This window comes from Heloderma suspectum, chromosome 13 (genome assembly GCF_057233095.1).
Source record: "Heloderma suspectum isolate Gila_16-S chromosome 13, 16-S_ref, whole genome shotgun sequence".
Lineage (NCBI taxonomy): Eukaryota > Metazoa > Chordata > Lepidosauria > Squamata > Helodermatidae > Heloderma > Heloderma suspectum.
The window spans coordinates 32,883,941-32,911,716 of NC_139470.1; the positions used below are offsets into that span (position 1 = coordinate 32,883,941).

Below are 27,776 nucleotides of genomic sequence, written 5' to 3' on the forward strand. Positions count from 1 at the left end.
TGCTCCTGGGTGCAGGGGGAAGGGCAAAGGGCTGCAGCCAGGGGTGGGGCGGGGCTCTGCTTAGGGTCTTGAGCTGCAAGGCAGCAGGTCTCTCCATACTGGTTACTGGTTTGAATGCGTGAGAAACAGACTGAGCACTGAGAAAAAATGCCACATGCCAACTACTAGGGAGACTCGATTTGGTTTCTGTCGATGCTTTTCTTACCTAGCACAGCATCTACATGTATGCCCAGCCGTATTAATATAAAGTCGTTTTAATTGAGACCTGCCTTTGTTTTCCACCAACCAAGGAGCCTGTGTGGTTCATCCAGGACGGTGATAGTTTTGAGTGAACAGCTAAATTTTATTTTTTTCAATGGAGGATCAACAAATGTCTGCTACTTCTTCCCAGTGGTCTTAGAGGCACTAAAACCTGTGTAGTAGTTAGAGTGTTGGACTGGGACTGAGGAGGCCCAGGTTCTAGTCCCCACTCAGCCATGAAGCTCACAGGGCGATTTTGGGCCAGTCGCTGACTCAGTCTAAACTGCCTCACAGGGTTGTTGTGAGAATAAAATTGGGGAAGATCATGTCCTGCTTTGGGCTCCTTGAAGGAAAGGTAGGATATAAAGTAACAAAATCACTTGGCACGGCCCGACTTGAACATCTTCAAACCCTCCTCTTCCATATCTCAAGACTGACTATGCAGACATCCTGAGTACAACATCCAGTCTGCCTTAATTCTTTTTCTTTCACCATCACCACCACCTGCATTTTGTAGCATCTTGCCCGATGAAGGGTTCTGGAGGCCTTGAAAACTGGCCTAAAGATTTTGTGATCTTTATATTGGCCTATTACAAGTATTACACAAATGTGGCTTAGAATATCACAAAGGAGTATTGCATTTGAGCTGTAATTGCCATGGAAAAGTTGAGCCATTTTCTTTGGCTGTTCCTTCTGAGGAGTGATGGGAAATATGTGTACAACCAAAGCAGTGGAGCGGCCTCGATTGTGCCACTCTGCTGCCATTCCATTTTTCTCTTCCAAAGTTGATTTTGGGTTTGGGGCAGGTCATGGCTGTCTGCTGTGAAATCCATGAAGGTTTGACTAATACTTGGGTTTTACTTTTTGCCAAGCTTAGAAAGTCTTGCTTTCAGAAATGAGAGCTTGTGTCTGAAAGTAAGAGCTAGTCCCCTGCTGGTTATTTCTGAAGCAGCATGTGAAACGTCTCTTCAGTGTGTGACAAACCAGGCTGGATTTTTTTAACAAATGGCATAATTTGCCATAAGCCTTCCTGTCTCTAGTTGGGGATTTATGCCCAAAACAAAAGGTGTGGGAGGTCAGTGAGAGCAAGAGACAGACAGAACAGCAAAGACTGCTCTTAGTCATGTTTCTCCTTGAAAGTATACTTTACTGGGCAGTCTTGGAGTGGCTGTCTGGATCTAACCTCCATCCTTCATTAATTAGCTCAAAATCACTGAGGCACAAAGGACAAAGCAGAAGCCCTTGAATGGCCAATAGCCACGCCCAGCTGTATGGAGGACACTCGAAGATCTGCTTGTCCAATGTAAGGAGAGGAGACCCTCCATTTTAGTAGAACTAAAAGTTGGATGTACATTCCCCGACATGTACACACGTGGATCTTTCTTCCCCTTCCTGTTGTGTGTGCGGGCAGTGAGCTTTAAATACCAAAGACGGGAGTAGAGCATTATGCCATTTTATTAAAGGCTTGCGGGGGGGGGGTGTGACTCCTGTGCAAAGTCCAAGCCAGAGCCTTGGCACAAATTCTGAAGAATCCCTTTCCAACAGTTAGGGTGGCTGTTTTGGGACTGAGGCCAGTGCAGAGAGCTGTCATGATCTGAAACCCCCTTACACTTCCTGTAGGGCAGAACTCCAGAAGATGCTCACAGGTCTGTTTTCGGCATTCCTCCCCAGTGCAGGACATGGCCCCCTCACCCACCTTTCACCAGCAGGCGTAAGGGAACAAAGGGCTCCAGCCCGTCATGCTGCTCCCGGTGACCCCCTGTGCAGTGATGTCGGGGAAAGAGTAGCTCATGGCCCTATACTGGGGGTGTGGAGGGACCACCCACTGGCTGAAGGCTTGGTCATGCGCGTAGGGGCTGTGCCTCTGCCTGCGGGGTCTTGGTTTGCCAGCAGGGTCTGCAGCATTGCCACCCATCCCAGAGTAGTCCTGCAGTGGTGGAAGAGGATTGGAAACGGATGGCAGGTTTGTGGGGAAATCTTCTAGTAGTTTGGAGTCTTGTTCAGGAACCATGGAAAAGTCCAGCTGGTGCGATCTGGTCCAAAATTCATTTAAGGAAATGGCATCCCGAAGAGGGGCTTGCATGGATGCATCACTTGCCTCGTGGAACCTGAGGTTGGTGGGAGGACACAGAGGGAAGGTGATAAATAAGACTGGGTTGCCTTGTTCTGAGAAGTAGCCTTTTGGTTAATAATGAATGTTTACTTTTGTTCTCAAGGAAGGGGGGCTGACTTATTGGGGCCGGAAGCACCCTTCTGCCAAGTTGCCGCCCTCCAGATGTTTTGGACAACAACTCCCTGCATTCCTGATCATTGGCAATGCTGGCTGGGGCTGGTGGGAGTTGACCCAAACATCTGGAAGGGACATCCGGTTGGAGCCATGGCGTCTGGCAGTGACTTGCAGAGTTCCGCAGGTTGCTTATCTCTAACAGCTGGGAAAAGGTTGAGAGACCTTTTAATCTTTCCCTGGAATTAAAAGGGGACGCTTACAGTACCATCCGGATGGAATCTTGGAAGAACAACTGCTTCTGCGAAGAAACGGGGGCTGAAATCTAAGATTAGATGCCGGAGTGTCATCTACTGAATGCTGTTTGAAACTCCTAAGCAATTAGGAGACATAAGGACAAACAGCCTTATGTCTCCTAATTAAATTCTTGAATTTAAACTACCAGCAATATTTGAGGACCTGTAATTAAATCTGCCTGTTTGTTTGTTTTTGTTTCTGCAATTATACTTGCTTGTGCTTTTGAAAGTGGAGGATGGCAGTACCAAAGGAAAAAAAGGAAAGGCTTGAGAACGCCATCTACCCCCCCCCCAATTGCTCCCCCAGCAAAGGTTTCTAGAAATGCCGGAGATGAAGAGGAGTTGCTTGCTTTGATAAAAACTATGTCTTCTCAGCTACCGGAGCAGTCAAAGAAACTTGAAACAATTCAGGCCTCATTTACTGCCCTTCAGGGGGCCGTGGATTTAATTAATATCTCTTTTCAAAAGATGGAAGCGAAGGTTACTGCTCTTGAAGATTGGGTTATTGCTCATGAAACGGCCATGGAAGTGTCTCACAACACTTTGTCTGCTCGAATTTCTCAACTGGAGGCCTTCACACATAGAGTGAATCTACGTATCCTTGGTATAAAAGACATGGCTATTGATATAGGTCTGGCTGAATTTATGGATAAACTTTTGCACGAGCTATTTGCTTTACGATCTGATTTTTTACTTGATATTGAGCATGCATATTGTGTTCCTGGTTCAATACGTGGCACTAAAGGGACTTTTGGGACTGTTATTCAATTTTCACGAGTCTCCACAAAAAATTATCTTATGCGTTTGGCAAGAGAATGAGGTGAGCTTCAGTGGGGACCAGCAAATGACAAGATCATGCTCTTTTCTGATTATACTAAAGAAATCGCTAACAGAAGAAGGCAATTCACCAAGGCAAGAAGTTTGGCAAAGGAAATTAACCTGCAATATCATATTAAGTACCTGGCTACATTTTGTATTCTTTTTGAAGAAAAGATTTTTGGATCCTGAGGCTGCAGAATCATTTTTAATTGGTATTAAAACTAAAATAAGGGAACCAACTCTTCTCAGCCTCCAGAGTGGGAACTTAGCCATTTTTACTGTTCTTTTGAAGTGTTGTTTGGGCTTTAGCTGATAAGGCAGTATGCCAGAATAAATGTTTGCATTTTTTTTCTTTCTCCTTTAAAAAAAATGTTATATTGTAATAAAGTGCATATTTATGTGTGTATGTGTGTACGCATATAAATATATTTTAGATATGATATTACTTAAAATATATAAATGATTTGTTCCTGTTTTTATCCTTAAACTTTCCCCTTTTTATTAATATTATTATTATTATTATTATTAATGTCATTATGGGATGATTATTATTGCTATTCCTTGTTGGCTAAACCTTTAATGTTTATTAATATGTGTTAACTGAATGGTAATTTATGGCCAATGGAAATTGATTGCTTCTATTCATGTGCTATAAGACTGTTTGGATATTTGGTTTGTTCTTATTGAAGTTTAATATTCTTCCCCCCCCCCTTTTTTTTCTCTTCCTTCTTTTGCTATCCTCCCTTTTTTCTTTTTCTTAGAATACTGTAATGTTGGAAACTGAAGATTCTGATTATATTGTTGGTAGTGTTTATTTCATTTATAAAAATAAAATAAAAATGGATTTAAAAAAACACACAACACATCTGGAAGGCACCAGCTTGGGGAAGGCTGTTATAGGGCCAGTTTGTGGCTGATGGGATGGAGGCTAGCAGTCTTTGTGTAAGTGCCAAGTATTGTCCCCCCACCCCCGTCCTGGATCCTGAAGCTTTGTTATTCAACCTGCTTGGCCCATTGAAGCGTCTACCTCCCTTCTATTCCTGCAACCACATAGCATCCAGCCATCTCTAATTCATCACTGAGCACAAGGAGCCCCACTGACAAAACATCAAGGTAGAAAATATTTTAGCACACAAGCGAGTTAAACACCCATGCGAGTTTAGCAAGAGGGCCAGGGTAGTCGACTTTTCCCTGCCTTTTCCTAGTAAATAACTGCAAATAAATAACTATAAATTCCCCACCTTCTCCTAGTAAATAACTTGGTTTTACAGGCAAACAAACCAATAATAACAAAAACCAGTTATGAAGGTAGAAAGCCAGCAGGGGTGTGTGGGCTATCCAGTGTATTGCACAGAGTGCCACATCTATGACTATCTGCCTGCTGGATGTGTCGTAGGTGTGTGCTCAGTGTAAAGAGCTCCTGGCTCTCAGAGAATAAGTTCATTCCCTTGAAGCCAAGGATGCCAACCTGGAGAAGGTGAGAGAGGCAGAGATGTTGGTGAACAAGATCTTCAGGGACCCAGTCCCTGGGTGACAGTTCCTCTCGTGTCATGGAGAATTGTTCTCCTCTTTCTCAAGATGGGGGTCTCAGGGAATGACAGTGTCATCCTGAGGAAAATTTTTTTTAATTTATTATTGCATTTATATTCTGCCTTTTTTCCTCTTGCAAGGCACCCAAGGCGGCTTACATTATCCCTTAGAAGAGGCAAATTCCTCAGAAGACAAACAAATATCCTCTTCCGCTGAGGATATGTCTCCTAGGAGTGGTGGGCCTGTGGGAGTGGAAGATTAAGACGCATAGACAGGTGCATTTGTGATGGGTGTACAACTCACATGGTACATTGCCTGCCTGGTGTGAAGGTTACGGGTATCATGTGCCGTCTAGATAGCTTTGTAGATAGTGCTGGGGTGGAGTCAGTGGTCATAGTCCATATTGGTACAATGATGTGGGGAAATGCAGTCGTGATGGAAGCCAAATTTAGGTTGCTAGGTACCGCCAAGGTGGCTTTCTCTGAAATGCTACCTGTTCCACACACAGGGCCAGCTAGATAGGCAAAGCTGGGGAGTCTCAATATGTGGATGAGGAGGGGTTCAGATTTGTTAGGCACTGGGGAACATTTTAGGACAAGCTGGGCCTGTACAAGGACAAGATCCACTTTAACCTGAATGGAACCAGACTGCTGGCGCTTAACATTAAAATGGTGGCAAAGCAGCTTTTAGACTGAATCCTGGGGGAAAGCCAACAAGTGCTAGGAAGCATCTGGTTCTGTTTAAATCATCCCCAGGGAATGAAAATGATTTTTTTTTTTGATTGGCCAAATGTAGAAGGGGAGGAAATAGGCCATGAGTATATGGTGGAATATGATAGCCAACGAGAAGCCTAAGTGCCACAGCAAAAGATGCACACACCAGAAACATCTGGGGAAGGGTAAAGTATATAGCTGCTTCTATGCAAATGCGAGAAGCCTTCGAACCAAAATGGGAGAGTTGGAATGCCTGGTTTTAAAGAAGTCCCTGGCTATAACGGAAACCTGGTGGAATGAAGAACCAGTGGGGTATGGTCACCTCTGGATGTCAACTCTGCAGGAAGTACAGGGAAGGGCATACTGGAGGAGGTGTTGCTGTGTACATCAAAGGGCATAGGGTCAAGCAGACTAGAAAGCCTAAACGGGGCAGACTCCTGCGCAGACGCACCGAGGGTGACAACACTGGGCTGCAAAACTAATTTAGTACGAGGAACATGCCATCGTTCCCCAGTTCTGAACGCTCAGCATGATCTTGAGATGGAAAGAGAAATCAGGAAGGCCTCCAAGTGAGGGAATATTGTAATAATGGGTGACTTCAATTACCCCCCACATTGACTGGATAAATGTGTGTTCCAGTTACAGAAAAGGGGTTAAATTTCTCAATGCCCAAAATGACTGTGCTCTAGAACAGCTGATCATGGAACCAGCCAGAGGGAAGGCGGCCCTGGATTTAATCCTAAATGGTGCCACCAAGACTAGTATATGATGTAAGTATTGTCAAACCAGTTGGAAACAGTGACCACAGTGCCATCAAATTCAATTTATATTTAAGTGGAAAACCACCAAGGAAGCCCGACACAGTCACATTTGACTTCTCTACAGAGAAAGATAAACTTCTCTAAAATGAGGAGACTGAAAGGAAGAGTCAAGAGGGTTAAATCTCTTCAAAATGCTTAGAGGTTACTCAAAGCCACAACTATAGAAGCTCAGCTAGAATGTCTGCCACAGGTTAGGAAAGGTAGCACCAAGTCCAAGAGGTCCACCAGAATGGTTAACGAGTAGTGTCAAGGAAGCCATTAGAGAAAACAGAGTTTCCTTCAGAAAATGGAAGTCTTGCCCAAGTGAAGTGAACAAAAGGGAGCACAAACTTGCACAAAGGAGAAGCAAGCAGACAATAAGTGATGCAAAAAAAGCATTTTGTGGAGCATATTGCAAACAACATCAAGGCCAACAATAAGGAATTCTTTAAATATGTAAGAAGCAGCAAACTGGCAAGGAAGGCAGTTGGACTGTTGGATAACGGTGTACTAAAGGAGGATAAGGAAATTGCAGGGAAGCCAAATGAAGTCTTTTCCTCTGTTTTCACTGCAGAAGATGTAGGACAGATCCAACTGATGTATTCAGGAAGGAGTCTAAGGAATTGAGGCAATAGTGACAAGAGATGAAGTTCTCAACCTAATAAAAAACTAGGCCAAAATGGTATCCATTCTAGAGTTCTTAAAGAACTCAAATGTGAAATTGCTGATCGTCCAACAAAAATATGCAACATCTCACTAAGATCAGACTCTGTACTGGACTGGAGAATGGCCAACGTAATATGAATTGTTAAAAAGGGATCCAGGGGTCCCTTACAGGCCAGTTAGCATAATGTTTGTTCCAAGTAAATTAGTTGAAAGCATCATTAAAGATAAACTCAGTAACTATATAGAAGGATAAGCCCTGCTGAAAAAGAATCAACATCGTTTCCACAAAGGGAAATCCTGTCTCACTAATCTTTTACCGCTCTTTGAGAGTATTACTAAACATGTGGACAGGGGTGATCTGGTAGACACTGTTTACTTTGTCTTCCGAAAGGCTTTTGACAAAGTCCCTCACCAAAGACTTCTGAGTAAACTCGGCAGTTCTGGAATAAGAGGAAAGGTCCTCTTATGGATCAGGCCCTGGTTATAGAACAGGGAGTAAGAATAAATCATGCATGGGGTGGAGAATGTAGATAGGGAGACTTTTTTTCTCCCTGTCTCATACTACTAGAACCTGGGGTGTTCCCATGAAGCTGATTGGTGGGAGATTCAGGATAAGGAAGGACTCCTTCATACAGTGCATAGTTAAACCATGGAATTCACTCCCAGAAGGAGTAGTGATGGCCACCAATGTGGATGGCTTTAAAGGGGGATTGGACAAATTCATGGAGGAGAAGGCTATCAGTGGCCACCAGTCCTGATGACTATACTCCCTCCAGTATCAGAGGCAGTATTGCATACAGAGTATGCCCTTGTATACCAATTCCTGAGGAACATGAGCAGGATGGTGCTGTTGCGCTCCTGTCCAGCTTGTGGGTTTCCTGTGGCTGGCCACTGTGTGAAGAGAATGCTGGACTACATGGACCTTTGGTCTGATCCAGCACAGCTCTTATGTCCTTATTTATTCATTAGTTAAAATAACTTGTTAGTCACCTTTCCGCATGGAGAAACCGTACAAAAATGCAAAGTGCCTTGGTTAGTTTATAACCTACTTTAAAAAGCGCTGAATAAACAAGGCAGCTGAACTGCAGGCAAAATGTGTGTTTTGCACCCTTTCTTGCAGGGCAGTAGAAAGGGGGCGCTCAGGGGCTTCCAAGGGGTTCCACAGCCATGGGGCAAGGGATAAAACAGGCCTTGCTTCTTGCCACAACAGCCCTTATTTATGTGTAGAATACATGCTTTTTGGCAATGGAGGACGCCATCCTGTGGGGAGGGCCGTCAGCCTCTGAACGCAGACGCTTGCGGCCGTCCCGTGCAGAGGGGGAGGAGCCGCGGAGGCCGCTTTCGCCTCTGTGTGCCACCCGCCCTGCATTTCAGCTGGCCAGGCTTTTTCACCCATGGAGCTTGTGTTCTGCAGCGCAGGAGGGAAGGAGAATGGGGAGCCTGGGGTAGGGCATAAGCCAGCCTCCCCACTGCTCCCCACCCACTGCCACGCCCCTGCCCCTCCTCTCCAGGGTCGCAAAGGTGACCCCGGACAGGCAGCCGGCGTGGAGCTGCAAGGGGGCGGGCGCCGGCTCCGACCCTGGACTCTGTGACCCCATCCAGGGGCCACAGGGTTGCTCCCTTACAGTTTCAGTTCTTACCTGCATAAAGCTGGGACTCCAAGTAGTGCCTGTAAAGAGGGTGAACGCTGGCAAGGAGAGAGACTGTCATGAAAATGAATTCCTTCAGAGTTGGGGCTGCAGCGCCTCTACGCTTACAGTGCAGCTGGAGCAAAACTGGCCCGCTGTGTTCTCATCCGTAAGCTCAGCAACCTTTTGCACTAGCTCAAGCTTCCTTATCATCTTCACGTATTCATGTCCTTCATGTAAAGGCCATTGCAGCAGTCAAGCTTGGAAGTTACTGAGGGTGCAACCCTATTGTCAGGGGTGTTTCTGAGCGCAGGGGGTGGGTAGCAGTTCAGATTCTAAAGGAGAACTGCCTAGGGATGTCAGAGAATTTCGCCACGAATCTCGGGGAGGCTGAATGCCAGCGCATTCGGCCCCCTGAAATCGGTGGCGGAACAGTCTGCCCCCCCACCCCCCTGGGACGGGACTTACCTTGGGCGGATACTCCTGGCGGCGGCGGCGGCGGCTCCAGCGGCAGTGCGGCAGCGGCCAGTCTTCCGACTGGCTGCCACCGCTGCCATTTCCAGTTAAAAAAACAAAAAACAAAAAAAGATAGGCTACGTAAATGTTTACGTAGCCTATCACGGCTGAGTTAAAAGGAAAAAAAACACACGCGTACGCAAATGGCAAATGTCATTTGCGTTCCTCATTTTGGCACGTCTTAGTCTACGTAAACATTTACGTAGACTACGGCAAAAATAAGGGGAACGCAAATAGCGTAGCGTCTACGCAATTTGCGTTCCCCTTATTTTCGCTGTCTTAGTCTATGTAAATGTTTATGTAGACTAAGACATGCCAAAGTAAGGAACGCAAATGGCGGCGCCCATGGGCGCCGCCATTTGCGTACGCGCGTGTTTTTTTCCTTTTAAATCAGCCGTGATAGGCTACGTAAACATTTACGTAGCCTATCACAGCTGACTGCAGGGATGTAAACGGCGGTGGCTATGGCCGCCGCCATTTGCGTCCCTGCTAGCCAGCGGCCAGATGTCCAGCTGCTGGCGGAGCCGGCTGGCCAGAATTTTGGGGGGAGGGATGGAGCGCCTCCCCCCCCACCTCGAATCAATTTCGCTAAAAGGTAAGTGACTTTCGTACATCCCTAGAACTGCCAGACAAGGGGAAGGTGTTTTCCCAGGCTAGTCCAGACACAAGTAGGCCAGCTTCCCAGGTTACAAACACCCAGCTGGCTGAGGATGAGGGTCCGTCTTCACGCACATCTCCCATGAGAGGCAGCAAACAGGAGGCGGCATCGGCGTCTGGGAAGTCTGACCTATTGGACGCCAGGCGCAGGCGCAGAGCCGAGAGAGAGAAGGCCGGGGTGAACTCAGACGGTCTACCCGATTGGCCTTGCGTGAGAAGCTGCGCTTAGAGGCCTCAGAGAGAGAGGGACCTCCCTGCCTGAAGTTAGGCTAGTCAGACTGTCTCCCTCTTCAAACTTCCTTTTGAACCCCCTGATGGCATTCCTTTGTAGACTGAGAGTCACTGAGAATTTGCATCTGTATGACCCTGTGAAGAAATGGATTAAAAGCCGTAGCCTGAAGCTGCAGCCATACATCCTTTGTGTATGTTTGGGCTTAGAAATAAAGTGGGGGCTAAAGGAATCCTGGTGCCTATCCATGTTTAGACAGAAAAAAGTCCTACAGGCCCCAGCATTTCCCCAGTCAGCCAGGCTGGCTGGGGAATGGTGGGGGCTGTGCGACTCTTTTCCATCTAAGCATGGATGGGATTGCGCCTTTAGCGCTGCGAGGTCCTCTCTGTCTATGGCAGGACGCAGCCTATAAGCGAGTGGAGCTGCACGCCTGTTCCCACGGGGGCATTGCGATCTCCTCCGCTGCAGGACATCTCTCTCTCTCAAGACCTGAGGAGACCCTGCCACTATCGCCACTGCTTGTTTGGGCTTCCGCTTGCATCTGTTAACCCGCATCTGCCTGACCCTGGCTGGCACGAATGGCAGGTACAGAGCGCAGCAGCCAGACGAGGCATAAGTGGACACAGAGCTGGGTGTCGCGGGCCCATTGAGGGCTGCCACGCGGCAGATGGCCTGTCCCAGCAGCATCATGTGGATGCCACGGAAGGAAGGTGCCGCCACTGCTCCCTGCAAGAACACAGCCCTGTCTCTGGGGCGCCCAGGCAGCTTCCCCGGTAACCACCCTCGGCATGCGACTGGGCAAGCAGAACTGGAGTCGTGGGGAAGCCACCCCCCACTCCCCCCCACTTGCTCCGCACAGACAGAGACCACAGAGGGCGCAAGGGCCCCCGAAGCCAGCGCCCAGCTGGCAAAGTTGGCGCCAGGGCTTCCCACTGCGGCTGCCAGGCTTCGCTTCCCAGCAACCCCCTGGTTCCCCCTCGTGGCACCCGGAGAAAAGCCGCAGGCGGGGCTGCTGCCGACAGCACTGCCCGAGTGGCCCGGGTCAGGCCCAGAAGTGTTCCGAGGGAGCGAAGATGGCGATGGCTGCAGCTGCTTCACCCACTGCTCCGGAAGCGCACCAGGCGCTACCACCTGCCCCTGCTGCTGCTCCGTCCCCCGCCCTGCTGACTGCTGGGGAAGCAGTGGGGAGGCCCACCTGCCCACAGCCCCCCAACTGACACCGGGCCCAATCCACAGACACCTGTCAAGCTCAAGACCACCACGATCCTCTGCCAGGGAAGTAAGAGCTGTCTGTTCCCACCCAGGTTGAAGTGGGCCATGCTCTTCCGAGACAGGGGAGACTGGACCCAGCTCTAAAAGGAACCGAGTCCTCTCTGCACCGTTGTGGCTTCTTAAGGAGGGGCCAGATCTCCTCCATAAGACGGGTCAGAACATCGCCCTGCTCCAGCGAAGCACGCGCTCCCTTGGCGCCCCTCCTGTCTACAAGAAGAGGCCACGTGGCAGCTTTTATTGCGGCTTCATCGGGCGCTGCCTTTCATATTGTGATAGGTTGTCTCATTGCTGAGATTCAGAATACATAAATGAGTAAGTGACTGTGCAATCCCAAAGCCACAGAGCGTGTCTTTGTCTGGTCTCCGCAAAGCATGCAGGGCATGGGCCAAAACTGTGCTTGGTGGCCTCTGCAATGCTGAGCAACCTGTCCGCATCCACAAGAGAGACCAAAGGGAAGAGAGCCGAGCACTGTGGCTCCCTGCCTGTTAGAGCAACACGACAATGGCGCCCACCACTGAGGGAGGCGGGGGCTCTCCCGCGCTGGAGGCATTGGAGGCGAGGCTGGGCAGCCGTCTGTCGGGGACGCTCTGACCCGGACTCCTGCACTGGTCAGGGGGCTGGACGCGATGGCCTGGCAGGCCCCTCCCAGCCCTGCTGTCCTACGACTCTGTGACACAATTCTGTGATGGTGCTGGGTCACCAAAGGAGTAAGAGCTGCCACTGTTTCACCTTCCAACAGCATGAGCGTGGCCAGGGCACCAGGTGTGCTAGCCACAGTGCCTGGGCGGCTCTCGCAGCCTGCCACCAGTGGTGGCACTTCTGGATGGGGGCCACGTGGCTTGTGTCCTTGTGAGGTGGCAGCCACTTCAGCATCCCCGGAATGCATTGCCTGACGCAGGCAGGGCGTGCGTTAAGAACACGGGGGGACGAAAGCAAGCGGGAGAGGGGGCGGTTGGCAGCAGAGGGGTGGGTGGGGCAGGAGCGACCAGCCGTGGAGAGGGGGTGCCAGAGAGGGAAAGCGGAGGTGGGGCAGGCAGAAAGTGCGCACACGCGTGTGTGTGGAAGCCAGGTCCAGTCCTCTTGAATGTGCATAATGCGTATCCAGGGCCCTCCTCCCCACACCACCCTCACATCACAGATCACATCTGTCTCAATGGTCTGAACCACAAACATCACAGGTCTCGTGCTTTCTGGTCCTGCCATAGTGCAAAACATGGATTCTCGTGATCTCCCCCAAACCACCATCAAATCACACTTCATCTCTGTGTGAACTGCTTTTCCCAACAGGGTTGGGAGTTTCACTTTTTAACACAAGCTCCTATTTACAAAGCAGGGGGGGCCAAACCCGAGTACCTGGGGCAACGGGGCGACTCCCCCCCCACTCCCTTCCCTCTCGGCTGGACAGAGACGGGGCGCTTGCTCTTGCCTGCAGGCTTGTGGGGGGGCGGCGGCGGAGCTGGGGGCGGTGGCAGCTGGCAGCGTTGGCACGTGCTGCTCCCGGGCAGCGGGCGCGCTCTGTTCCACCTGGGCTAGACGCCCAGCCGGGATTGGAGGGGGGCGGCTTTGATCCGAGGGCCAGACGAGGCAGCTGCTGCCGCTGCTGCCAGGGATGGCGCAGCTCTCCTTCATCACCTCCAGGTTCTCATCCCTTGGAAGATCTGACACACAGCATGGCAAAGAGAGAGAGAATGAAGCCACATGGAAGCAGTTGTCCAGCCTGCCTGCCCGGGTGCGCCGCCTTGCTTCCCTGGTTCCACGGGAGGGGCAGCAACGGGGCACTTTCTGGCACTCGCGGGCCTCGGCGCCGGCTGCAGAGCACAGCCCGCAGGGGCAGGCGTGGCGCCTCCTCAGCCAGGAGCATGCTGGAGCCAGACAACCAGAGTGCGTTCTGCAAAATGAGAGAATTCGTGCACACAGGCATAATTTTTAGACAGGCTCTGTAACTCAGCTTTTCGAGGGAGCAGAATCTGCAGGCCCAGCACCCTTTGGCCTGCCTGTGCCTAGAACCAGAAGCAGCGCAGAATCTCTGATTATTAAAATCAGACAAAACCAAGTAGTAACACTCAGATTGCTCAGTCACAATAGATGTCCAAGCAAACAGGTGTGGGCTTGAAGCTGGGAGGGGAGGGGTGCGCACGCAAGCATCCCTACCTGTGCAGGCCCTGCTTAAGGCCACGAGGTTGCCTCATTAGAGCATGATGTCTGCAGAGGCCTCTGAACCTCTTCCCTGCGCATATCCACGTGGGGCTAATGCACAGCAGAGGTGGAAGGGTAAATGACGTGACCAGTGCCATCAGGCATGCACCCTGCCCTCCGGCCCAGCCCCAGGGCCAGGTCTGCAGCAAAGGGGCAGCCCCAAGCCAGTCAAAATGAAGGGGAGCTCTAGAATAATTGCAAACCAAGTTGTTGTTGGAGAGAATAATCTGGCGAGGCAAAGAAATGGCCCCTGCGGACCGAGTTCGCATGTCGCCCATGGACTGTGGGTGGCTGGAGATGCGGCAGGAGTGAGGGGGCTTGGCAGCTCGCCCGCCCCAGCCAGCTTCTGCGACGGGAAACAACCTAGGCTGGTTAGCCATGGGGCTTTGTGAAGTGTGGACCAGGCCTAAAAGTTGCCATGTCCGGCTCACTGCAAACTGGGGGGGCCCTCCCCAATTGGAAATTGGTGAAAACCAACAGTCGCTTGATGTTATCGTACCTCTGCTTCTACAGGGTAAATGGGTCTTCTTTTAAAAAAGCTTTTCAAACATTTAATAAGGCATTTGAATTTCTTTATTAATAGCACAACAATCACGAAAAAGAAAAACATAACTAATATTTGTAAAGCTCATCTTGTAAATTCCCTTTACTATTATTAACACAAGTCACCATCAGGATCTCCTGGCACGGAGTGGCACCCAGGCCAGCACTTGGTCTGCGTGCAAGACATGGCCACATCACAGGTGAGTGACGGCCTCCATGTTATGTCTGGCCCAGTGCTTTTTCGGGATGCAAGACAGTGGCTGAGTTCAGACAATCCCTGGGGGGAACAACGCAGCGTCGGTTGTTTCCCCTGCCCCACCCAAATTGCACAACCAGGATTACCCTAATTACCTGCATCACAGGTTGCCGTGTTGTCTGAACCCAGACCGCTTCCCATGGGATGGCTTATTTTTCCTCAACAAGCCACCCTGACAACCCATGGCTTGTTTGTGGGATTATTTAAGCCACGGTGGGTTGGTGTGTTGTCCAAACCCAGCAGAATCGGACAGCGAGCTGCTCAGCAAGAGCGGAAAAAACCGTGCACTCTTCCCAAGCGATCTCACCCCTGCCACAGTGACAGCCCTGCCACCAGTGACAGCCACAGTGACAGCCACAGTGACATGCCACTTTGGAGGGGCTGCCACTTTTTAAAAGATTTTTTTCGGGGGCTAACATTTGTGCAGTGAAAGTTCATTACTGCAGTTCATTCCATTTGACAGCTGAAACATACAAGGCAATAGGCAAAGCAAGCGCACACTTGTGCAGCTGAGAAAAATGGACAAATAATTCTTTAAAAACGAAGACATTTGTACAAATTCCTGGGGTGATGAAAAAAACATATATTCTGGCCCTATTTGTGCAAATGTCGGGCCTCGAAAAAGAAAAAGATGGCAAACAAAAATGGGGTCATGGTTGGAGTGGGGAAGGGGACGGGCAGATGTTCTGCCACAACGTCCCCCGGGATATTTGCCAGAGCTGGCTGGAGAACCAAGGGGGAAGAAAGGGCGGAGAGAACAAGCCACAGCAAGCCCCCTTGTCTGTTGGGCCCAACGTGGGCTGTTCCACAAACAACCCATGCTGCATAGCATGTTCGCCAGGGTGGGCTGTCGTGGCTGACACGACTGACAATGGGCGAGGTCACATGACACAACAACAATTGCCAAATAAGGAACTATGGGTGTGCACCCCACAATAAGCTTTGGACCACCCCAAAGCAGACACCCCCACCCCCAGGACAGTGCCCCCACAAGATGGCATAAAATCATGTCTGGCCCAGTGCTCACTTTAGGCACAAGAACCTTTGGGCCAGGTGGGACTCTACACCAGCCGTTCCCACCCTGGTGCTCTCCAGATGGTTTTGACTACAACTCCAACAGCCTCAGCCGGAATGGCTACTGGCCAGGCCATTTTGAGGGCACCGGGCTGGGCGGTGCTGTCATGTGTCATCTCACTGCCCTAGAAGTGTGGGTGTCCGGTCTGGGGTGGTGCCATGCTTAATCTGGGGTGCACACTCCTAGTTGGCACAGGGGTAATGCACCTCACAGTGCCTTGTGCCAGAGTCAGACGTTGGGCCAGATGCAACATCGTAACTGCTTGACCAGCACACTGTGGAATCATACTGGAGCACCTCCGCTGCCCTCCGCCATGCCAGACCAGGCCCCGCTCGGTCCACCAGGCTCAGCATTGTCTGTACTGACTGGCAGCAGCGGCTCTGCGGGGCTTCACGCAGTGAAGCGACTTTCCCAACACTGCCCGGAGATGTGGCCGGGGATCGGACCCGGGATCTTCCGCGTGCACTGAGCTATGGCCCCATCTGCAGGAAAGAAAGCCTCCCAGGCCATCTAAATCTTGTGCGCACCGAACTCTCACGCCAGAGAAATGCAAGGGGGGCCCAAATTATAGCACCACGGGAGCTGGTGTACAAGCCGGGTTCGCCAGCCCACCTGTGTGGGGAGGGGCACCAAGGGGGCCCCCAGTGCTGAGGGAAATGACCTACCTGAGAATCGACCCTCCAGAGTTATTTCTAGGCTGCCTCTGTGATCACGGCGCCCGGCCCGGGAATGCCTCCCCGGCTGGTTGCACGCCGCGCCCCTCTTACCTGGCTCCCGCATGCCAGAGCTGGGCTCTCCCGCCCCCGTCCTCTTCTGACCTTCGGCTGGGCTGTTCCGCCGCTCTCCCCGCTCCCTGAGAAAAGCGCTTCAGAGGGGGGACGTTTGGGGGCCGCGCTTCGGGGCTCTGGGGCACCCCGACCCCTGCCCGACGAGGGGCGGCGCGCGCTCCGGCAACGTGGCCGGCAGGCTGCACCGCTGCCCCCGGCCGGCACAGCCGTCCCAGAGAGGCCGGGCACCGGGCGCAGCACGCGCTGGCTGCCCAGGGCAAGGCCACCAAGGGCCGCTCCCCGGATCGGCTGGCCAGCCGGCCGCTCTGCCGGCAGAGGGCCGCTGGCCCGCGGAGGAAGCAGGCTGAGGAGGCCCCTCTGCCGGGCAGCTCCAAGCAAGCGCGCTGCAGCCGGCAGGCTGGGAGCTGCTGTGTGGCCGGGGCGGCGCCCGGGCTGACCTGCGCGCACTCCTCCCGCGCCCTCGGAAGCCCTTCGCGAATGGGTTGCTGTCGATCTTGAGTCTCGTGACCTGTGGAGAGGGAGACGCGGCCTCGCGTCAGCACCCGCCTGCCCCCGCTTCTCCAGGCCCAGTTCCCTGCCCAGGACCGGCCTGGCGCCTTGGCTCAGGGCAGTGCGCCCCACCGCCTGTGCCAATCGGCGCAGGATGGTCCCGGTGTCCCGGCACACGGCAAAGCCCTGAGCTGCCCGGTGTTCACTCGCGCCCACTCGCTTCAGTGCTCTGGGCACGTTCCAGTTCTTTCTCCTGCACTGAATGCTAGGGAAGCGGCCTGTCTTTGGGCTAAACTGAACGCTACGGTAAATGCATGGTGCGCAGATGACCCCAACTGTTTCACATCTTCAAGTAAGTGTGCAGGGCCCCAATCAGGAGTGGGACTGGTATGCTCAGTCTGGGGAGGTTGAAACCTGCCCACCCAGCCAGTCCCCCCCCCTAAATTCACCTGTCCCCGCGCAGTGGCTAAAAGCAACAGGGGGGGCTCTACTGGTGCCAACGGAAGGGCTTTTTCCCTTTGGGGGGGAAATGGGAAAGTTTAAGGCCCCAGACCCACATGCAGCGGTCCTGGCCCACGCTCCCTTGAAGGTTGAAACAGAAGCCAGGGCCATTGGCCCGCTCCGTGTCTCATGCCACGGGTCGTTCTGCCCTGTGCCGCTTTGCTGCTCTGGGCCCGCCCTTCCTGGGCAGGGCCAGGTTTTGCCCTCAGACCAGCCCTCCCAGACCTGGCACCCTCCACACGTGTCACACTAGCATCCCCCAGCCAGCATGGAAGTGACTATTAGCTGGGGGTTTGACCACAGAGAGCGGCCCCCCACAGAGCAGGTAAGCAACAGGGCGCTGTGTCCCCAGCCTGGGCTGGCCCCTGGGCCAGGGCCTTTTCTGGGGCTGCTGTGGGTCAAAGGCAGGCAGCGGAGGGCTGGCCTGGGCGCCACATGTTTGGCCAGACAGATGCCTGGCGCACAGCGTGAGTTGGACACCAGGACCAGGCAGGACTCGTCACGGCCCCAGCACTGGCTGTTTGAAATGCTGGCCCACAAGCAGAACGGCCACCATGGCAGTGCTAGGCTGGAGGACATGTCGCTGCTGCTGTGGTGGGGAGCCAGGCCAAGGGGCAGCCTGGCAGCAGAGGCGGTGGGAGCTGCTGCCACCACCCTGTCTGTCAACGACCTCCGAGTATTTGCAGAGGGCATGACTCTAGAGGACCGCGCTGGGCTGCGCTTAAGAGCCATAGAATCATGGAATCATAGGGTTGGAAGGGGTCTGTCAGACCCTCCAGTCCAGCCCCCTGCTCAGCACAGGAATCCAAGTCAAAGCATCCCCGACAGATGGCTGTCCAGCCTCGTCTCGAATGCCTCCAGCGTGGGAGAGCCCACCACCTCCCCAGGTAATTGGTTCCATTGTCGTACTGCTCTGACAGGCAGGACATTTCTCCTGCTGTTGAGCCGGAACCTGGAGCCCATCGTTCTGTGTCCTGCGCTTATACACGCAGGCGCTCACACAAACATCCCACCTTCTCATTTTGGTATGCAGTGACTGAGGTGAAGACAGTCTCTGGGAAGCTGCAAGTCTGGAAGACCCTCCAGCAGGTGCTGAACAAGTCCTCTGCCTGCATGACATGGAAACGAGGTTTATAGCGATGCATGGAGTGAAGGATGACCTGGGGGTGGGGGGAAGAGAGAGAGAGAGAGAGATTCACTTTGAAGACCTCGCCCCAGAATCCCCTCGCAGGCCTGCCCAACAGCCGCACTCTGTGGGTCTGGTGGGATGCAGACAGAGCCCCTTCCTGTGCTGCTGGGGAGCAGACAACCGAGCTTCCAGGCCTTGGATGCTCAAGGCCCCAAACTTAATGCCCAGATCCCAAATTTTGTCTTTAAAAGGGATATCCCAGAGCCACCTTCAGCCATTCTTATGTCAGATGTTCCAGGACTGCATTCTGGATGCAGAAGGGGCGAGGGCGGAATAGCCGTGCTCAAGAAATGTGGCCTTGAGGGCTGAAAGGGGCAGCTGGACAAGATGCCCTGCCTGGAAGGCTCTCGGGTGGGGCTGAAGGCAACAGGTGCCACGTGAAGGGAACAGGAACGGGAATCAGGGCAGGTTAAAGCAAAGGCGGTCCAAAGCGCAGCTTGAACCAAGAAGCCAGAGGAACGGATGGGTGGGAAAGAGTTTTCCCCTGGGAAGCCTTCTCCCCTGAGCAAGAGGGAGCAGGAGGGCCTGGAGGCTTTGCTGAGCTCCTTCCCCAGAGAACAGGCCTTGTCCCGACACTTAGGGATGCTCTCCCGCTCACAGGGATCCTGCTTGGTGACGGCTCAGAAGCTTGATTTGGGGTACCATTCAGAGTGGCTGCAGAGAGGGAGATGGGCAGGCCGTTGGGCAGGCCGTTGGGCAGGCCCCTCCGCTGCACGAAGGCGTGTGCAGAACTCCCCCGTGGGCTGTGCCCCACGTCCACCCGTGGCACCAAAATGCCCCCAGCCCAGCCCGGCCCCTCCCAGCCCCCCCGTCTCCCGGCACGAAAGCACCCTCCCACCCCAGTGCACGTACGTGGCCTTGCTGGTCCAGGGTGTTATTGGTCAGCTTGAGCTTTTGAAAGGAGACAGGTTCCTTCATCCAGTGACTGCCCAGTGCAGGGGAGTCCGGGTGGGCGTACGTCCGGCAGGGGGGCGGTGGCTCTGCTTTGCCTGCAACTTCCCATTGCTCCTTGTTCCACTGGTGATGGCAGAGAGGGAGGAAAGTGGCAGCAAAGCCCACCTGCCGCGTGTCTTCGCAAGCCAGGCCGAGCGCTCCGCGCAGTGCAGAGCTGCCAGGGCCTCTAGCTGGGCTCACCCTGACCAGCCTGCACCCTCTGCAGCACTGGATTCCGAACTGAGCCGCAAGGGATGCTCAACGGCCGCATCTCGTGCAGCCCAGTTTGGAAATGCCACAATGGGAGGGTCTGGCGAGGTGAGAGTGCCCCCCCCACAGAGGAAGCGCTCCTCGGCCTTTCCAGGTGACCCACGTCTCTGGCCTGGCTGGCTGGCCTCCCTGCGTCAGATGCAGCTGGATCATGCCCTCACCCCTGAGGCAGAGATGCAGCTGATCGGAAGCTCACACAGCAGGATGGGAGAGCCGTTGGCGTATGAGAGGCAAACTCTCTGGGCACCCAGAGATTAGCATCTCCCACTCGGACTAAAAAGCATGTGCTGAAGCCTGGAAAATAGTGCTCCACGAGTTATCTACACGTTCACAAGGCAGTCGCCACCCTGACTGGTCCCAGCTGCCTCAGAGTCAGAACACATGACTGATGTGTCCCACAGCTCCTCCCAGCGGCCCAGGCCTCCAGCGTGCTGAAGCCGCAGGGACCTCATTCCCCCATGGGGAAACGCATTTACCTTGTACCTGAAGTTGTCCGTTGGCACAAAGTCTACCAGGATGAGATATTTGGCATAAGGGATCAAGCCTGTGACTTTGATCTTGCATTGCGGAAACATTCGCCTGCAGAAGAGGGGGAAATTGCCCTGTTCACGCAGGTGTCTCTAGGACTGAGCTTTTAAATGGCCCCCTTGGCAAATGCACCAGACTTTGGCTCTCCGTACCCAGCCTCGGCTGATGCTTGCACAGACAGCCTTCACCTTCAAAGCAGATGGCCTTCATTTTTCTTTTAACACAAGTTTCTAGGCATCATCACTGAAAAAGTGATGCGAAACTAAAGAGGCCCAGACGGAGGGCAGCGGGGGAGGGGGAATCTTCTGGCTGCCCGGCTCGGAGCCACGGCATGCTGCCCTGCCGGGCCCCGTGGGTGGCGGCTCCTCCATGGTCTCCCTCAGGCAGGGATGGGGAGTGCGAGGCCCTCTGGTGTCACGGAGACTGCAATTCCCATCATTCTCACCACTGGCTGTGCTGGCTGGGGCCGATGGGAGTTGCAGTCCACCAATATCTGAAGGCCCTTCCCCACCCCCACCCTTGGGCCTGAGGGAGCCCCAGTTCAGACACTGGGAGGACTGGTTCCCCTTGTCAGTTGTTGACTGGAAACACTCAAGGAGCGGAGAAAGGCAGCGCCTTTTGCCTCCCCTTCAGGAGAGACATTACAGCTGTGGGGGGGGGGGCTCCCTTTTCACGCAGTCATCCTGGGAAAGGGTGTCTTTGACAATCCAGCAGGCAGCTGCTGGCGCTGCCTGGGGATCTTCTTGGCCAGGCCTTTCTTTGCGTGGCATCATGTTCCACATACATTGCCGGGTGGGAGGAATATGTGGACGAGGCCCTGGCTATGGGTCTGCCAATACCGCTATCTATCTATCACTGCAAAATCATGTTTAAGGAATGAACTGAAGTGGAGTCTGAAAGTCTGACCTCATCGTTTGGTGTGGAAAGGAGCCAGCAAAGGCAGGGGTGAAGGAATTCCCGGTTGCTCCCCGGCAAGAATAACGTGGTTTAAGTCCAAGGATTTGTATGAGGCAAGGAGAAGAGTCCCCTCCAATGGCAGCACTTCGTGGCCAGGACGTGGGCTGCCTGGCTGCTGCAGGAGGGTCTCTCCCCTTTCAGGGACAGGGTTGATTCGGAACAGGACAAGCAGTGCTGAGCTCACCGGCCGGATTTGGTGATAATCATCTCTGTGCCCACTTGGTGGAACTTGGCCCAGAGGTCCCTGTCCTCGAGGGTGACAACGACAGAGCTGTGATGAAGGGAGGCCTCCAAAGGGTCAAGCAGAGCACTTGCATCTTAGAAGGAAGGACAGAACCAGATGTTGAGAACAGCTGCCACAGTGGTCTTGAGAACAGCTGCCACAGTGGTCTTGCAGGTACAACACAGGGAGTCCCATGGCCCATTCTCCTTCCCTCTCTCCCTCCCACTCCTCTGCCTCCAGCAGAGCATCGGCTTCCTTCAGGTTAAGCCCGCAAGGGTTGATTCTATATATCAACTGCCATTTTAACTTTTAAGGTTCCTGCAGTAGGGCTAGTTTAGAAAACACACTCTTATTTTTTGAGTTCTGCAATATCACTTAGATCACCCACGACTGGGATCCCAAGGAGCACAGGTGTGCGTTCAGTGTGGGCACTCAATATTTCTCTTTCAGAAAATGCTCCAGTCCCCTTTTTTTAAACGGAAGGAGATGGGAAAAAACTGAAATTAAGAGAGATACAAGGACAAGAAAGGGGAAGTGACTGTAGATATCCAGGACAGTGATCCTGTAGCCATCAGCTGAACAAAGAAGGTCATCTGTGGCCATAATGTTAACAAGGGGCCTTGTTCCTCTTTGCCTGCTGAGCTTCTAGCAGAGGGAGGGAGAGAAAGAGGGAGGGAGAGGAGTCCCAAGTTTGTCTTGGTGAACCTCTCAGCAACAAGTAGCAAAGCCCGTTTCCAAATAACGCAGCTCCTTGCAGGAAATGCCCATTGTGACAGGAAAGGCAATGGACTTCTGTGCCTTCGCCCCCGTCTGCTTTAATCCAGGATTAATGAACTCTTCCAGAAGTGACACCCAGATTGCTGGATGTTAGATTGCTTGAATGTCTTTATTGCAAGGCACAAACAATGGGGGTGGGGCACTTGGTGCAGGAGACAATCAAGAGAAGTGCTGGGTGAGGCAGCTTCAGCCCCCGCCACCACCTTTCTCTCCCCAAGGTGCCTCTGGGACCGACAATGGGCCCTTCTCTTGCCACCTTTAAAAAAAACAGAGGAGGATCTGGATAACAGGGCCCCCTTTGGTGCGCCAGGCCGTTAGAAAAACCCTTCTTATTTCCGTGGCGGTTGTGAGTAGTGGAGGCCCTCAGCATTCCCTCCCCCCGCCCCGATGGTGCTGGGCACTGATGCCAGGCCAGCCGGCTCTCTTGCCATGATGGTTTGGCACATGAGCTCTTTCAAAGGTGGGAGCAATTGCGGCACCAGGCAAGCAAGTTTCAGAGTCTCACAGGACTTTATTCGGGCTGACAGGAAGCACTTTTTGGAGCTGCCCATTTCTAATGGTCCTTCTAATTTCTAATGGTCCCCTTCACTGCCTTGTTGTGGCGAAGGGGCTTGCGAAACTCAGGGAAGCCATAAGCTATGCCATGCAGGGCCACCCAAGAGGGACAGGTCATGGCAGAGAGTTCTGACAAAATGTGGTCCACTGGAGAAGGAAATGGCAACCCACTCCAGTATCCTTGCCAAGAAAACCCCATGGGCATATAGAAGGGGAAGAAATGGAAGCAGTGACAGATTTTACTTTCTTGGGCTCCAAGATCACCGCAGATGGTGATTGTAGCCATGAAATTAAAAGACGCTTGCTCCTTGGGAGGAAAGCTATGGCAAACCTAGACAGCATAGTAAGAAGCAGAGACATCACCTCGCCGACAAAGGACCGTCTAATCAAAGCTATGGTTTTCCCAGTAGCAATGTATGGCTGTGAGAGCTGGACCATAAGGAAGGCTGAGCGCCGAAGAATTGATGCTTTTGAACTGTGGTGCTGGAGAAGACTGTTACAAGTCCCCTGGACTGCAAGGAGGTCAAATCAGTCCATCCTAAAGGAAATCAACCCTGAGTGCTCATTGGAAGGACAGATACTGAAGCTGAAGCTCCAATATTTTGGCCACCTAATGCGAAGAGAAAACTCCCTGGAAAAGACCCTGATGCTGGGAAAGACTGAAGGCAAAAGGAGAAGGGGACGGCAGAGGATGAGATGGCTAGATAGCATCACAGATGCCATGAATATGAACTTGAGCACGCTCCGGGAGAGAGCGGAGGACAGGAAGACCTGGCATGCTATGGTCCACGGGGTCACAAAGAGTTGGACACGACTGAACAACAACAATTTCTAATGGATGCCTTTCTTACTTACCAGACCAACTTCTTCTGGGGAAATCGCACGCAACCCTAGAGCTCACAGCTTTCCCATTTTTAGGGCAGAGGTCTCTGGCGTTTACTGCCAAGGCTCCCTTCAGAGACTCTGTGAGAGCCCCATCCCAGCCAAATTTGCTAGGGCAACTCAACTCTGAAGCCTGACGGGGCAGTCTTCCTGCCACGCTCCATCCCATTCCAGCCAGGCACTCTTCCACATGCAGAGGCTCTGCGTCTTAGACACAGAAGCAGGAACGGTTTGAAGCTCAGACGCACATTGGCAAGAGGCGTTTGGGGGCCCCTTCTGAGAGCAAAAGGAGCAGCAGCGGAGCCAGTCACTCACATCTGGACCTGCAGCTGGCTGCATCGCGCTTAGCAGGAAGGCTGGTCTTGGAGGCTGCCTGAGGAACAGAGGGAAGCCACCTCCAGGACAGACCCTTGGCCACTCTCACCCCACCTTGTCTGAACTAACTGGGAGCAGCTCTCCAGGGGCCTTCCCAGCCTGGGACTGAGCCTGAGACCTTCTGCATCCAGAGAAGGGGCTCTTCCCCGAGCTACAGGGGCATCTCATGGGTGGGCTGACTTCAGCTTCATGTGGTCTCCGTCCGTCTGTCTGTCCGTCCGTGCTTGCTTGCTTTCTAAACAAGAATCCGCATGGTCCACTGATGCATTTTAACATTGCACAGCAAGAGTGCAGGCTCAGGAGCTTGCGAAAGTTAAAAGCACAGCTTAACCTGTGCGAGGTGACCCTGAGTCTGCACTCTGGCCCACATCGTGGCCAGCTGGGATCACGGCGCTGCCCTCCGCCGTTCTGGAAACAAGCAATAAGAGGCAACAAGGCAAGCAGGACACACACAACTGTTTTTGCAAAACTTATGGCTGAACGTTAAAAAATGCAACACCCCTTCTGTCTAAGTTCCACCAGATGTGAATTCAGCCGAAGAGTGAAAAAAAATGAAGTTTGTGAGAAATGTATCCCAGCCCAGATGCAGAGTCCTATCCCTTAATGAAGTTAAATAAACTGATGGGGTGCCAATTTCAGGTTCTGTATAATTGGTATCTCCCCCTTCTGAAAAGTAAGCCAAATACAGACATTCCTGTAACACCGCTGCAGTTCTCCTTGGGTTATATAGCCAGTTCAGTGCATATTACGTACCAGGAGATTAACATTGCCCCCCAGAAGGTGAAGAATCAGCCAAGACCAATGATAGAAGGCTGGTTCAAAAATCTACGGAATACACTTTATATGATAAAAATAATACATCTGCTTAGATTGTTCAGTCGTTCAGTTGTGTCCGACTCTTCGTGACCCCATGGACCACAGCACTAAAATAATAATTTAAAAAGTAACCAAAACATTGCATTGGAAAATCGAATTTTTTCAGGAATTAATTGTTCAAGAATAGCGTATGAGTCAATATTTGATTGGAGAGTATTATGATAGTTTTGTCAACGTTACATAATTTTGTGGATAAAATTCTAGTTTGGCATTATGTAAAATGAAAGAACTGAGAGATGCGCTTGGGGAGAGACGCCCCGTTGCACGAACTAGCTGTTGATAAAAGCGAAGCAAGAACTGTGGCGCGGGGGCGGCGGGGCTCCAGCCCAGCGGCCGCGCCCGCCCCGCCCCGCCCCGCCCCGCCCCGTCCCGCCGGAGCGCGGCCCTGGCGGCCCCGCGGTCTGGCCAGGCGCGCGGGCGAGCCGGCGAGGCCGGGCCGCTCTTCGCGGGACGACGCGCTCCCGCTGCCTCCGCCGCCCGCAGAACTAGCGCGGGGCTCGGCGGCCCGCTCGCTCTGGGGCGCTCGCCGGCCTCGCGCCCCGGGGCTGCTGCGCCGGCCCGTGCTCGGCCCCCAGGGCGCGCGGCGGGGCGGCGGCAAGAGGCGCCTCGCCTCGCCTCCGGAGCGCCGGACCCGGGAGGGGAGCGGGCCCGGCCCGAAGGGCCGAGGCCGGCGGGAGCTTCTTGCGCTGTCCGCCGGGCCCCCGGCCAGGACGGGACGGGGCAACGCAGCGGCCCCGGCCCCGCTCGCCGCCCGCCCGCGGCAAGCCGGCGAGCCTCCCAGCCGACGGGCGCCGCCTCGGCAGCCGCCCGGGCAAAGCTCCCCGCCCTCGCAGGCCGGGCCGGGCAGAGCCGAGCCCGCTCCGCGGGGGCCTGCCGGGACGCGCCCCGCCCCAGCGGCCGAGCCCCGCGCAGCGCGCAGCGCCACCACCTACCCGCCGCGGCGTGCATGGTGCCCGGGCGCCGGGGAGGTCGCGCCCCGCGTCGGCTGGCGGGCCGGGAGTCCGGCCGCAGCTGCGCCCTCCCGGGACCCGCTCCGCGCGGTCTGCAGCCGAGGGCGGCCGCGGCGCTTATGAAGGCGAGGCGGCGGGGCGGAGCCGGCCCAGAGGCGGGGCGCGCGGTCGGGAGGGGCGGCCAGGCCGGGAAGGCCGGGGCCCCGAGGGCGGCCCGAGGCGGCCCCGGCGGGAGGCGGGGAGCCCGGAGGGCCGCGCCCGCGTGCGTGCGTGGGGGGGGCGGCCCGCTTCGCGCCAAGCTGCTCGTGGCGGCTGGCCGGAGGCGAGCGGCACCGATGCCCGCCTGGCGTCCCGGGGCCCGCCGGAGGCCGCCCCGCGCTGTGCTCCTTCCCGGGCGGCCTTCCACGGCCCTGCCCGCGGAGTCGGGCGCGCACCGGCCGGCCACGGCGGAGCCGATGCTGGGCCAGGTGGGCCCTCGCCCGGCGCCCTCCGCGCGCCCCTCCGCCCCGAGCCGCGCGCGCCCAGAGCCGACCTCCGCCCGGCCCGGAGGGCCCGCCACCGGGAAGCCGGGCCGGTCGCGCGCCGCTGCCCGCCGGGAGTTCCTGACGCTGCCCGGCCGGCTGCCCGGGCGGGGGCTCCGCGGCGGAGGCCCCGGGGCCCCGAGCCGCCCCGGCGCCACCGCTCCCCGGGGCTCCTCTCTGCTGCCCCGCGCGGCGCCGGCCCGGGCCCGGCTGCGGGGCGCTGGCAGCCTCGTCCGCGGGAGGGGAGCGGCGCGGCGCGGCAGCGGCGCCCCGCCCGGCCAGGGGAGAGGCCGGCTCCGCGCCGCGGGCCCGCAGAGGGGAAGCCGAGTGCTCCCGGCCGAGCCTGCGCCTGCGCCTGCGCCTGCGCGCGGCCGCCCACCGGGCGTGCGGCGCCTCGGGGAGTCGGCAGCAGGCCGCGGTGCGGGCCGCGCGCCGGCTGCTTCCCTGGCCGCGGAGGCCCCTCGCCGGTGGCCGGCCCGGGGCAGAGCAGCCCCGCGCCGCGAGAGGGCAGACCGGCGGCCTCTCGGGGGATTCGCCTTGCTGCTGCGAGGACTTCGCCCTCCCCCGCCACCCTCCCCCCGACGGGCGAGCAGTGCCGAGCCGAGCCCGCGGGGGAGACCCCGCAGCCCCTCGACACCCGCAGGAAGGGCACATGGAAGCCGCAGGAGCGCCTGCGAGGGCCCCCGCCCCGCCCCGCCCCGCCCCGCCCCGCCTTGCTTTCTGCTCCCGAACAGCGGGGGGGCGCTCTCCTTGGTCAGGGGGTTCCTTAGGGCGTGGGGTGGAGTGTTGGGACTGAAATGGCTCTGATTTGCTGGGGGCATTTGGGGGTTATGTCTGATTTTGTCTGCAATCCTATGCATACTTACTTGTGAGTAAGCCTCACTGAAATCAGTGGGACTGACTTCCAAGTAAACTAGGCCTAACAGGATTGTGCTGTTTGCGACCTCCCTCTGGTGCATTTCTGTGAAAAAGTCGGAACGTCAGGAGAACGTCAGTGCCCCCCCTTCCTGCCACACCACCAAAGCACGGGCTGCGCTGTGTCGCCGGCTGAGGCTGCTCCCCAGAACCTGCCCTGGCCCAGCAGCGGCGGCGGCGGGGGTGTGTGTGTGTGTGCTGCATTCTGGAAACCAGCACAGCCCACCTTGGCTCTGGGCCCCGAGAGCCCCCCCCATTCACCCCAGTGAATCTCCCACTTCTGGGGGGGCACATGTTCCCCCCCCCCCGCCTGTTCTCCTGCTCAAGGGGATGCCTTCTCCCCCCCGCCCCCCCAGCAAGGCTCTTTCCCCCCACCTTGACCATTCC

General features: G+C 54.8%; 1 protein-coding gene across 1 annotated transcript; it reads right to left on the minus strand.

Annotated features, from left to right (window-relative positions):
- Window positions 1–1,275: 1,275 nt before the first annotated feature.
- On the minus strand, window positions 1,276–27,295 carry LOC146336348 (uncharacterized). Its single transcript, XM_084819278.1, has 9 exons — window positions 25,936–27,295; window positions 21,500–21,632; window positions 20,307–20,409; window positions 19,480–19,644; window positions 18,452–18,598; window positions 16,886–16,956; window positions 16,428–16,513; window positions 13,017–13,248; window positions 1,276–2,348 (listed from the first exon to the last, which is right to left on the minus strand). Exons 1-9 carry the CDS (start codon window positions 27,293–27,295, stop codon window positions 1,940–1,942), a joined length of 2,706 nt encoding a protein of 901 aa, XP_084675404.1. The 3' UTR covers window positions 1,276–1,939.
- Between the last annotated feature and the right edge of the window lie 481 nt (window positions 27,296–27,776).